The following is a 12,933-nucleotide window of genomic DNA, read 5'->3' on the forward strand; positions in this document are numbered from 1 at the left end:
GTAACTAATTCAGTGGCCAATATTCAGTTAGGCTATTATGATCAATGTAGCAATACATACACTCGCTGAGCACTTTATTAGGAACACCTGTGCAATCTAATGCAATCCAATACAACAAGTGTAAAATTCATAGAAGAATTTACAGCAGAGCTGGTGTACTGGATTGCATTAGATTACACAGGTGTTCCTAATAAAGTGCTTTGAGTAGATAAATAATACAAAACCATTTAAAACAAAATAAACAAACTTTTACTCAAGAGTTTATTATTCTATTTGTGCTTATTTATAACTTAACGCACATAAACTGAATCCCCACCACCCTCAAGGAAAAAAAAAAAAAAAAGGAAAAAAAAACACAATACAATATGAGCAGAGATGCTCCCTGGTGACAGTATGGATGGTGGGAGGAAACAGTTTAAAGGAAGGGGGGGAAAAAAGGGGAGGAAAAAAAACGATGAAAAAAGGCACAACCAGCAGTCGCTGCATCCCCTGGAGTGGTCTTGAAATGCTCCAGCCTGTCACTTCTACATAAACGGGCCACCAGTCATGCCAAAAAGAAGGATAGAGTATACACTGAAGTGACTCATCAATCCATCATTTTTCACAATCGGTAGCCCTTTTTCAGTGCAGTTCAGGGGGGAAATTAAAGGTGACAAGACAAAGGAATGCTACCAGCTCTCGGTGACTTTTCTCTCTCGCAGTTTTCATTCAAACTGCAGGATAGTTTCACCTTCCCCATACCAAGAAAAAGAAACCATAGCTATATACACATAGGGAGAATAAGATTCTTTCCCATGGTCTGTACAATTGATTTTTACATAATTTACTGCGAGAGTCTAATACAAAAAAAAAAAAGAAGAAAAAAAAAGAAATCACTCAGCTGCAATAACAATCCATTACTTGTCTTCCCTTTTCTGCTGACAAGCCTCCTCAAAAGCAGTGACTTCAAGGTCGAAGACAAAGCATGGTCAGACTGTCCAGGTCTGTGCGCTGCCTCTCAAATTAAAGTTCACATTTTTAATGGTAAAGATGAGGTTGGAGGCAAAAAAAAAAAAAATAAAATAAAATAAAAAAGGAAAAAAGGAAAATAATCTCGCAATCCAGCTCAGTGTTTTCTTATGGCCGGAACTCCAATTCATCTACACTTATGACCTTGGCCGGCATGGAGGGGAGCGGCTGCTCTAGCACGTCTGATCCAAACCACTTGGCGAGGCCTAGAGGGGGGCTGCCCCCGTGTCGCTGGGAGCAGTTTGTCCGGTGAGGGCCTTGGCTCTGTGACTGAGGGCCTGCGATGTTCGGATGTACTGCAAGATGAGACGAAAATATAGTTTAATCCAAGAGCTGAAAAAAGGGGACATAATTCCACTCCTTCCATGTGCCCAGTCATAATATTTGACATTGCTTCTACTTACTTGGTCTCTGTTGTTGAAGTTGCTGCTGCATTACTGCTAACTGCATCTGAGTATTGGCTCTGGGAGGTAGAAGTGGATGCCCTGTTGCACTTAAAGGGTACAGCGGTTGTCCAAGTAGGGCAGGAGGCAAACCTTGAAGTTGTGCAAGGTCAACATGCGGTGGAAATATACCTGTTGATTATGTCATAGGGTTAACTTCAAATTAAATTACAAAAAGACACCTTTACAGTTGAATAAAATGTTTAACTTAAGATGAGAAAAAAAAGCAAACACTAACCTGCTTGCACAAGAGCAGGTCCAAGCTGCTGGGGCTGTGCCAGCATTCTTTGAACCACATTAGGGTGTAGCTGCGGAGGAGGGCGTACCATCGGTACATGAGATAGCAGCGGTACCGGGTAGATGGGACGAGGGTAAGATGAGGATGGTCCTGGAGGTACCATCGTGGGTGTATGATGTCCAGCGGAGCCTGGCCTCAGTCGCTCCTGGTCCTTGCTTGGCAAGGTCTGAGAGCCGGTCTTTACTCCTCCAGACTGGGCAGCATTCCCATCCATCATTTCCAAGTATAGATTTGGGGAGCTGCTGTCTGTAATCACATAACCCAAATTTCAATGTTACTGTGTTGTTAACTCAAGTTAAAAATCAAGAAGTTGTAGGTAAATTAAGGCTCTGTACCATCTTGAGTGTGTGCTGCTGCCTCCTCCTTAGATTCTGATCGACTTGATGGCTCATCTCTGCTTTTCTCTTTAGTTGCATACATTTTGCGAATCACAGATGTGGGTGTAAATGATGGGGACAACTGTAGTAGATTAAAAAAAAAGAAAAATTTATAGCAATATCAACATGTAGAAATTACAGACAAAAGTTCAAACATAAATTAGTTTTTATAGAACAATGAAGAACAAAGCCAGTTGGGAGGATGAAGTCTATGCTCACCATGCTAGTGACAGGATTGCCTGGAGAGTTTCTTCCAGCAGGCTGAGGGCCTGGACCAGGAGAGCGATTCACACGCTGCTGTCTGTAGATCACAAGATACATCAGCCATAAGTTAACTAGCAAATGCTAACCAATTCTTCTTTTTATACAGTTTGAGTGCACAATCTATGCCACACGTAGTGAACTACATTTGCCATCATTCCAGTTGCTAAAATTAACAGGCAAGACAAGTAGCCTGACAAATTTGTGTTCATAAAATGTCAAGATAGATTAGCTGAGGGGGCATTCATCCCACCCATTTCAACTGCTGTTATTTCACCATGAACACAGCAATACTGTGCAGCATTTCAAAGTTTTAAAAAACTAACCGATTTCGAAAAGATTTGTCCTGTGGTAGCTTGTTGTAGCCAGACTGGAACTGGTGGTGGGCATGTAGAGCAAGGTCCTGTTGGAACGCCAGGGCTTCCAGATCCGCCCGATTCACGGGCATGGAGAGCGCCCTCATCTGGACAAACAAAATAAACAGTTGAGATCCTTAACATGGGTCTTAAAAATTAGTTAATTCTCTTTGTTTAAAAAAATAAATACGGATTTAAATAAGGCAGTTTCTTATTTGAGCAGTCAGTGTGTTGCATGCATTACAACCTCTACTTTTTACGATGTCAATAAAAGCACTACATGAAAGGATGTGCATTTCATGTTACAAAATAAAATAAATGTACAATAATTTACATAGAAAGTGTGAGCAATGTATTGAAAGCCAAGCCACTAGTATAATTTTACTGCTGGTTACACCCCAAACTGGGATAAAACAAAGTTAAGATTTATTATGAACAAAATATCTCCTAAGTAAACAAACAATAAAGGCCTTAACACGAGTTCAGTGTCCTAAGTTACCTGCTGCTGTACAGCGGATCCAGGGCTGATAGACCTGTGTACGTCAGCAAACTGTTCTGGCAACATGGGCTGAGGACCAACAGGAAAACCTGGAGGCAAGATGGGGAAAAAAAAAATCTATTAATCTTGTCTTACCAATACCATCAACTGAAATATAAACAGATGCTGAACTTAACATATTAGATTTTGCAGCTGAAAAAGCCCATTTTCCAAAAGGCCCAGTGTAACACTCTTAAGCTGTGATCATGTGCCACTGTGCCTCAAAGCAAACCATAAACAGATATTAAAAATGACCCCCTTAACTTCTGTGGTTATGCAGAGAAACAAGAACAAAAACGCTCATTATGATCAGCTTTGGGCAAGCCTATTGATTCATAGATCATCAACGCATACAATATGCAGACTCCCAAATTAAACTATGGTTTACAGTTATTTACAAAAAAAAGGTTGTAAATTTGCACTTGAATAAACTTACCTGCTGAAGGTTGCAGCCGACTGTTGAAGTAGTCAGGTGAGGGTGCCCTCTGTGGAAAGAGAGGGGGTGAAGGGCCCTTGTGTAGTAGGCCATGTAGAGGAGCAGAGGTCGTTGGACCTTCAGAGCTGCCCAACAGATTGCCGAGTAGCGTAGGGGAGCCACTACGAGCAGGACCTCCCAAGAGCTCCTGCAATACACATATACAATACATGCATTTACCAAGAAGTTCAAACACACAATGTCATTTGTCTGGCAGTTAGATTTAAGTGCAAAACTGTTGTTCATAAAATGTGGGATGGAGTAATTTTTCCCTCTGATGTTCACCCTGGCAACTTGCCAGCTTCAGTCCAAGCAGCCTTCCTAAACAGCTCTAGTAAAGCGACAGTCCTGGATACAGCACACACACAAGGTTACAGTGTTCTTAGATGTTAAGTCTTTATATAGTCCTATTGACATAGACATACTGTATAGTCTTATTTGTTAATGTGGTGTTTTAGAGGCACGGCTGCCCAACAGACAATAATGACTGACATTATTTGATTAAGGACAATTATTTCCCCTCAAACACAATCTGAATTGGTATGAAGTTTAACAAGTGCATACTTTTTCTATAAAATCTCTCTCAAACCTTTCATTCTACTTTAAATATTCACCTGTACTGCTGTCAGATGGAGGCAGCATCACATCAAAATTTCAAATGTAATTATTCTCCAGCTGGACTGACTCAGCTGGATGCATTATCATCTGTCTGGAGGCTGAAGGATTCCTAAACATAGCATACATTATTCTGTCAATTGATCAGACTGATGTGACCATTTCTGAGTCTACAGACCTGCGGCAGCACTGAATTGAGAGCGAGCCTCACCACCGCACTGCGTATATCATCTACCCAGCTGAGTACAGACAATCCTTCAACTGCATGAGTTTTAAAAGCTGTCATTTAGGTAGCCTGTGTCAAAATTCAAAAACGTCTTGTGTACTTATTTTACAACTGTCCACTGTTCTCCAGCAGCGTTGCCACCATACTGAGAAGAAAACACTCTTCATCTATTAAATCATCATGTGTAAACAGACTCTACATGGACATTTCACACAAGAGACATGACAGCTGAAAAATAGCCCTACTCTGATCTAAAATTGCAGCTACTCTTGAAAGGAGCGCTCAATATCAACACTCAATATTTCCTCTGCACTTCAGTTTACACTTCATCTGTGATAATTATGACACACCACCCAATCAGAGCTCATAGACTTCTTGGATCCACTCAGGTATTACATACACTGACAAACCAGAGACCTGTAGTACAACAGGACCCTACTCAGACCCAATTACACTGGATATAGTTTACGCCAGACTAACAGGAACCAAGCGGACCCATGAAGCCCTCTCTATATACCAAACATTTGTCAGCATTAGCTTGAGAGGATACACACCTGGAATATGTTTTTCTGCTGCTGAGCAGGCACCTGAGCTTCAGACATTGTCACCACAGCTGGGTCTGAATGTTGCTGCAGCTGTACAAGGAGAGATCATTTGTGGTATGTGCAATGCAACGAAAAACAATCCTTTCCTTCGTAAAAACCCATCACAGTGAGCATTTTGCAATGCAAGGCTTGTTGTAGGCATTTTGACGCGTGTCACAACAGAAATTGGCACAAATACTGGCTTTCAAGTAGTGGCAGCCGGATATAAAAAGATAAAATTTGGGCATGTAAATAGATTTTGCTAAAACCTCCACAAACCGCAACACTGCGAGCCCACTGAGATAAATTTGTACATGAGTCACAAGTGTCCCTCATGCAAGTCAGTTATGCTTATGGATGTACTATTGTCACTCTCCTTAATGAGCGTGCGTCTAATGACTGGTTTAACCCGAGTACAAAAATGAACCAGAACACCAATTCAGAAACTGACTTCCATAAAAAAAAAGGAGACTTGCAGCTTTCACACAAATAAATTAAAAACACACACACAAAAAAAACAAACATCAAGAATAGTTCAGAAGCAAATTTATGCCCATCGCTTTCTAGTCCGATCAATTTCTCAGAAAGAGTCATGTAGGTTACATGTAATGTTTCAACATCACACAGGGGCAGGTTTGTTTGAACAGTTACCTGTTCCACTGCAACATGCACAGTGCTGTTACTTATCCAGTGTAAGCCTTGGAGCAATATAAATTAAAAAAAAAAAAAAAAAAAAATCTAGACATGAATAGAAATACTTACATTGCTTGTGTTGGTTTTGGGGTGAGTTGGCAGAGTTCCACTTGCCTTCATGCTGCTGACCAGTTTATTAAAGGCCGACATGTCTGTGTCACGTGAGCGTGGGCGGGCACTGGGGCCACCGGTTAATGCCTCCTCTAAATGCTCTGCCATGAACGGTGTCCCATTTCCTCTCTGTGGAGGCACTACCTTTCGCACCTGGGGTTCTGAGCCCAGCTTCATCCCCTTCATCTCTCCCTCCACCTCCTCCAGCGAGAGCACCGCTCCAGAGTTAGCTACAGACAGAATTACGATTATGATTAGACTGACTGCACTGATGATAGCACTGTAAAATAAGGTTACACGCTTTACAACTATACTGTATACAACAACTAGAGGAACTGTTGTGCTATTTACAACAGAAAATTAGATAAACCACATAATGCCTAAACCTACATGAATCACTTATCTAGTGTACAACAAATCTCCAGTTAAAATGTGACTCTACTCTACAAACTAAATTCTAATGTAGTTAATGACTTCAGAGTTTTTTAAAAAAAGAAAAGAAATGGTTTGTGTACTGACACTCACTGCTTTCCCGCAGCCGAGCCTTGTTGACCGACAGGGTGGAAAGAAGAGGCTTCAGGTCTATTTTGGCCTTGTGCAGCAGTTCCAGGATGTCCACCTTCTCCCTGCACTCTGATGATTGAATAGGTGTGAAGTATGGGACAGGGTCTTGGCTAGGGGAAGTGCAGCGTGGTTCAAGCCCTTTAAGAGGAACAAAAACCTCAAAGGTAAAAATCAGTATTTGAATTTTTTTTTTCTGACCCAGCAGTTCGATAGGAAGAGGGGTGAGGAGAGAGGGAGAGACGACAGAGGTAGCGGGGAGAGCGAATCACGGTGCAGGTGCCTCTTGCTCCTCCCCGCCTACCGGCCACCTCGCTGTTGCACATGCTGCTGGTGTTTTGTCGGTTTGCGTCTAGCTCGCACTGAAGTTGCTGCTGGTTCTTCTGGTGGGTCCGGTCCCCGTGCCGTGCACCTGCTTCCTGTTCTCACCAATGTGTTACTGCTTACAACTGTCTATCTCTGTTTGAGAGAGAGAGAGACAGCAGCAGCATCCCCACGCTGCAGCTTCAGCACGAGCTGATGAGCGACACTGAGGCGGCCTGCGGGGTGGAGAGGAGGAGAAGGCGCCTGCACTGTGAGACTCCCTCTCCCCCGCTGCCACCGTCGTCTCTCCTTCTACTCACCCCTTGCTCCTATCGGACCACCACTGCTGCTGTTTCCTCCTTAAATTTGAATAATTGCTGCTGAAGCGTCGAACCTCCCAAAAAAGGTACGCGAGACAGCCCTACTTCATTCAAGTAGGTTTTTCTTTTTTCGCCAAGATAAAGGCATGCTTCAAAGTCATTTTTGCCCTAAATGTAGTTTCAACAGGAAATATCCAGGGGCTTTACTGCTGTTATCTGGATAACTTTAAAAATGCAAGACCACCTGAAATATTTAACATGGACAGATGTAAAAAGACTTGTGTTCTAGTCAAAGTTACCCAAATAGTTCCCCACATTTAAAAAAAAAGGACAGGCCTTTGATCTTGGTGAACACAGCTTCACCAAAAAGTGCTATGCCTGGCTTGAAGCTATACCGTTACATGACGCTCATTCAGGGAAACTGTAGGACTGCCAAGGAAATAAAGTCATTTACCTGCTAGTTTTTCCAGCTCCTCATGGGGAGTGGACCTCAGACTGCTGGACTGGCTGCCTGAAGGGCTCAGGTTACTGGAGAACCACTGACTGAAGCGGCTGGCCGATACAGGGCCCTCGCCCAAAACATCCTCTATCATCTGAAAGACAAAAATAGGAGTCTGAGACATAGTGGGGAACACAAATCAGCAGACCGAAGGGTGTGAGGACAAAGGTGACACTTACGTTTATAGCGCTTTCCATCGATTTAGCACAAAGTGTGCTAGAAGATTGAGGGCAGTGTCATTGAATGCACTGCTGGTTGGTCTTGTGTTGATTTAATGCCACAAACTAAAAATCGGTATACTTTCTCATTTAGTTTGTAGCCTAGTTCACTTAGTTCCCCAATTACTAACACAGTCTAATGTAGCTATAATGATGGGCATAAATTTGGACTTTATACCTTTTTTTCCTTATACCCCATGCAACAGTCTTGGGACAAAAATATGTAGAAAGTGCACCATTCAGTGACAATACCACCATCACCACCACCAAAGCAAGTTCAGCAAGATCAAGCCAGTGCAGCAGAGGTAATCTCGTACTGATGTCAAGTATCTGTAATGCTCGGATTCAAAAAGGCTTGTTTATTTTGATTAAGACAAACAGACCATGTAATTTAAAAAGGTCAAAACTGTGCCACAACAGTTTATCTAGCCTCTAAAATATTCTGATTGTATAAATACATGTAAAAAACAAATGTCAGCTCAACCTGCATGTCTGATTCAAGGCGAAGGGGCAGATGCATTGGAAAACCTCTACTGTTAAGCTTAAACTGATTAGAGTAAAACCAAGGGGAGAGAGGAGAAAAAAAAAAAGAAAAAAAAAAAAATCACACTGATAAGCTTTTAAGAGTTATAAAATGACACCATTTGTGATATTCATACACCTTTAACACGAAAACCACAGTGCTCCCCAGTACTTACTGAGGCCAGTCCTGGCATGGTCTTCTCCAGATTGAAGAATTCATTGAAGTCAAAGTCTCCAGTTGACTGCTCCGGCAGCACATCAGGGTGGGGGACCTCCTGATCAGCTGTAGACTGCAAACCCACGTCTTTCTCCTCGCCCTGTCCACCATTACATTCCACTACTGCACATAAATGTGACAAATAAGAATCAGAATCTTAAGTATCCCCAACAAGACAGCTAGTTATCCAATTAAATAATAAATGGCTAAAATTCAACCTGATGCTATAATTATTAAAAAACAAAGCTTTGACATGCCTTCTTTCAAGGACTCTGTCCGCTTCCTTGACCGCTTGGACTTGCGTTTATCATCTTCCAGGATTTTGTCATCAAATCCAATGAGCTCAATTGTCTCAGACTGGCTTGTGGGACCCGCAGAGAACCACTCTGGCTCCTCCTCTGCATACGAATCATTCCTTCTCCTTTCACTAAACACACGTTTGTCACCGAAATCTCTCTGCAAATGAGACAAGACAAACTTAAATGTCACTGCCTTTGCAAAAAGTAAAAATGGGAAGTAAATGGGACCACTTGAGGTAAGTTATTTGTATGAAGGAAACTGGACTCCTTTCAGTCCATGCAGCACCTTCCTCGTTGTTTTAGATAGAGATTGTAAAAGTAAATGCTGGTAACTTATATAATCTACAAAGACTAGAAGCAAACATAATTCTCTGAAGACATGAGTAAAGTTTAAGGCTTTTACTTAACCTGCACATTTTCCTTTTCAGCTAGTTTTATCCATTAAAAGTCATTCATATTCACATAAGTTCTGTGAAACAAACTGAAGCAGACCCTTTCTTGTCCTCTTGTCCTATGTCCTTTCTTAGCAATCCTACTTGCATTAGCACTGAAAAGGCAACCTCAATGCACTGTATGCCACCGTGTCTGAACACAAGGAAATACATTATAGATGAACTGAAAGCAATGAAAACCAACCCTGAATCTTTTATCCTTAAAGTCTCTCTCACGTTCCCTCTCTTTCTCAACACGGGCATCTCTCTCAAAGGCTCGGGCAGCAATTATGCGGCCGCTGCCGATCCTGCGTGCCCCTCCTAGACGGAGAGTCTCATTCTCCTTATTTTCCAGAGGGCTGATTGGGCGACGGGTGTGGGGCGCAGGTGCAGCGTTGCCTTGACATCCACCTCCAAAGCTGCGTCGCTGTGGGCTCAGTATGACATCCAGATCATCTTCCTTTAACCGCTCACGGGGATCTGAATACAACACAGAAGACAGGCTTTGTTTAAATTTAGAGTACACAGACAACACCAACAGTCACATGATATTAAGCTAACAATCCTGTAAGATCTACAATTTCCCCTCAGGAAATATATATATACTTTCTTATCCCAACATCATAAACGTTCAAATATTTGCTAGTTAAGATTTTCACTGCTCCATGACTTGTCAGAAAAATCTCCTACAGACAGTCAACTTTATGACCTGCCTTTTGGTTTTAATCTCTCTTGCTTTGGACTCCATAAACAGTCATTTACCTGGGATTCTTCGTTTCAAAGGAACTCTATCATCCACATAGTCCTTCTTAAAACCTTCCACCGGAGAGTTACGCTCTGAAGTGGGATACAGTGAAGCATGCCACTTCTCTGGGTCCCAGACACCATCACTGTACCAAGACATCATTTGAACCCACAATTAAAAACATGCTCAGCCAGTTTATAGACAAAATGAAGACAAATAACATACTATAATTCTCAAAGTGTATTGACGGCCATTGGCACCAAAAATGTTTTGGCAAAAGAAAGATCTCACTGTGTTAAAGATTATTTGATTATAATATAAACATTCAGTGCTTAACTGTGGACTGCAATTATATCTGAAGAAACACCGGCGATGGGAGGGATATGGGGCACAGCTGACACATCTAAAGTCAGTTGTTTCTTTCATGCATTCAAAAGAAATGGTGGTACAATCCAAACACTACATTTAGATTAAGTCAACATGGACAACATTATTTAAAGCAAACTGCAACTGTGGATTTCAACCCTTGTCCTGTCCTATCATATCTACGTTTCAGTGTGTTCATCTGTCATCCTAGGTTTAAAAATGAGTCCCTGATGAAATGCCTGTAAAGAAAAACAGCAGGGCTCTTCAGGACTGCATCATCTCTCTCTCTCTCTCTCTCTCTCTCACACACACACACACACACACACACAATGACTGCTGACAGATTGGGTGGTAGATCCAAAAATATGTCTGTCTCCCACATTAACAAAACTTTGCTTGGTATTTTAAACAGCTTGTTGTGGAAGGTTGTCAAAAAGGTTCAAAAGGTAAGAGTTTCTTAAAGGCATTTTTATGGCTTGTACTTGAGATTCAAGATTGAAGTAAATGTGAATTAATAAGAGCATTTCTTCAGGACATTCAGGCCACCTAGATCTCAAATTGTTTTGTCACAATAAATCCAAGTTTCCAGATAATATGCATGAGTGTGTGTAGGTGGCCAAAAAGTAGGGCACACACTTTTCATTAGCTTACCTGCTCTATCATCAAGAATCAAGGCAACTTTGACTCCAAATTAAGCCAATTACTAAAGATCAAATACAAGTCAAAGGTTAATGCCCATTCCTTGATGATCACATCCATGCTGTCTCATATGACAAGATTAGTGTTGCTTTTCTTGTTGACCCACATAATATTATTCAATGTTAAGATGGTGTGGATTTGTTCATCCCAGGAAATATATTCTTACCTGTCATATTTCTCTGATAGACATTCTGGCCTTTCATTGGAGATTGGCAGTTCCTTTATATCCAGAAGCTCCTCCTGAATAGGGATTTATCATAGTTAAATTACGTTCAGAAGAACTCTATCCAGCCTCTAAATCATCATACTGCCAGTATTTATTATCACCTTGGTGTATCTGTATGGAGCTGTGGCTGCTGGTTGTTGCTTAACTGGGTCCACAGCAGCATCACCACCATTCTTCAGTTCAACACAACCATCGTTCTCCATGACTGAGTTCAGATACAGAACAGTCTCTAGACAAACAGCGACTCTGTTCCTGTTTGAAATAAAGTTACTGGATTTACATTAAGCATGACAACAGCTGCTTGACTTCATTTGATTTGTCTGGACAAAATAGCCTTAAAAGGTTTTGCTACCGATAACTGACTGCATTAATTGATACAGTTCATTTGAGCATTGATTATATTTCATATAAAGCTAATTTTGTATTAAACAAAATTATGCAGAGAGATTCATTGTAATGTACATGAGAAAACAAAGTAAAATGACAAAAATGAACAATAAACTTCACCTGACGTCGATGTACCTTGAATGAGGGCAGTTTTTGCAAACGCTGTTAGTCAATTAGCAAGTTAATTGACCACAGGCAGTGACCGATGACACGGGACGTGACATGTCAATTACAACAAATTGCTAATTGAGAAATGGCGTCTGCGCTTCGATAGATGCTTATTTGAAAACAAATCTCCCAGCAACGTTAAGTTGTATACGTTGCGTAGTGAGTCTTTGGCTTTTTTACGGAGTTTCAAATAAATAAACGTTAACAATTATCCGGCAGATATGTAGATGATCAGCAAATATAGCGTCCCACACACACTCGGCTCTAACCCTCAGCAGTGGTATACAAATTACTACAATTATCTGACTGGCTAGTGCATTAACACAAACAAACAACTTACTCGTTTTGAAAGCTGCGTGGAAACTGGCTGCTAACGGCCGTTAGCTAGCTAGCTAACCTAGCACCTTTAGCTAGCTAGCTAACTAGCTGAATGGGGATAATGCCCACCCAGCAACCACCAAACCTTCTGCCGGCTGAGTTGTTGTAGGGATTTCAGGAAACACACACTGTACTAGGGTAACTTAACAGAATATCACAGGTCCAAGTAACAAATTAACTCGCAAGGGGACTGTATAATCTCAAATGACTGTCCGGTCTATCTCTGTTTTCTAAATCGTAGCAGCAATTTTCCTCTGATCACCGCTTTAAGAAGGTCCTAGGAAAGATTACATAGTGCCCGCCGCGCCTTTGTAGAATTTTAAACGGTCTGGTATTTGTCGACCGTTTTACATCCCAACATTTAAACCATAATATAGAAATCGCATGTTACTAGTAAGACATATATGTGCAACTATATAAATTGTGGGGGGAAATCCAACTAGCTTTGTAGAGGTATAACTTACATTTAATTTAGAAAACTCAAAAGGCATTATTTGGGCCAGCTCCTCATTGTCTTGGGGTCTGCTCGATTTGTAAACCTTTCATAGCGGTGTCCCGGCGCCTCTTTGTGAAAACGAAAGACCCCGCCCTCACGGGCTGCCCAGGACT

At 41.5% G+C, this 12,933-nt stretch overlaps 1 protein-coding gene across 8 annotated transcripts; it reads right to left on the reverse strand.

Moving 5' to 3' along the window:
• Positions 1–247: 247 nt before the first annotated feature.
• On the reverse strand, positions 248–12,875 carry eif4enif1 (eukaryotic translation initiation factor 4E nuclear import factor 1). 8 transcript variants are annotated; one of them, XM_044347821.1, is made up of 19 exons: positions 12,789–12,875; positions 11,493–11,643; positions 11,332–11,405; positions 10,118–10,245; positions 9,561–9,835; positions 8,883–9,081; positions 8,585–8,748; positions 7,624–7,762; positions 6,511–6,618; positions 5,944–6,215; positions 5,152–5,232; positions 3,718–3,904; positions 3,243–3,331; positions 2,714–2,850; positions 2,346–2,427; positions 2,085–2,208; positions 1,690–1,995; positions 1,413–1,583; positions 248–1,304 (listed from the first exon to the last, which is right to left on the reverse strand). In XM_044347821.1, coding segments are annotated over exons 1-19 (2,877 nt in total). In that variant the 5' UTR covers positions 12,791–12,875; the 3' UTR covers positions 248–1,116. The 8 variants fall into 8 exon arrangements, with proteins under 8 accessions (XP_044203756.1, XP_044203755.1, XP_044203751.1 ...); XM_044347820.1 differs by having other exon boundaries at positions 6,505–6,618; XM_044347816.1 differs by having other exon boundaries at positions 6,511–6,687.
• Positions 12,876–12,933: the final 58 nt, after the last annotated feature.

The sequence above is a fragment of the Thunnus albacares genome, chromosome 4 (genome assembly GCF_914725855.1).
Source record: "Thunnus albacares chromosome 4, fThuAlb1.1, whole genome shotgun sequence".
NCBI lineage: Eukaryota > Metazoa > Chordata > Actinopteri > Scombriformes > Scombridae > Thunnus > Thunnus albacares.

Bases quoted from the DNA above. Each gene is read 5' to 3' on its own strand.
- eif4enif1 (XM_044347815.1), bottom strand. The intron at 9,836-10,117 runs GTAAATGACTGT...TGTTGTATTCAG, and splicing joins TTTGAAACGAAGAATCCCAG to ATCCCCGTGAGCGGTTAAAG. The intron at 6,216-6,504 runs GTCAGTACACAA...TTCTGTCTGTAG, and splicing joins GCTGCGGGAAAGCAGTGAGT to CTAACTCTGGAGCGGTGCTC.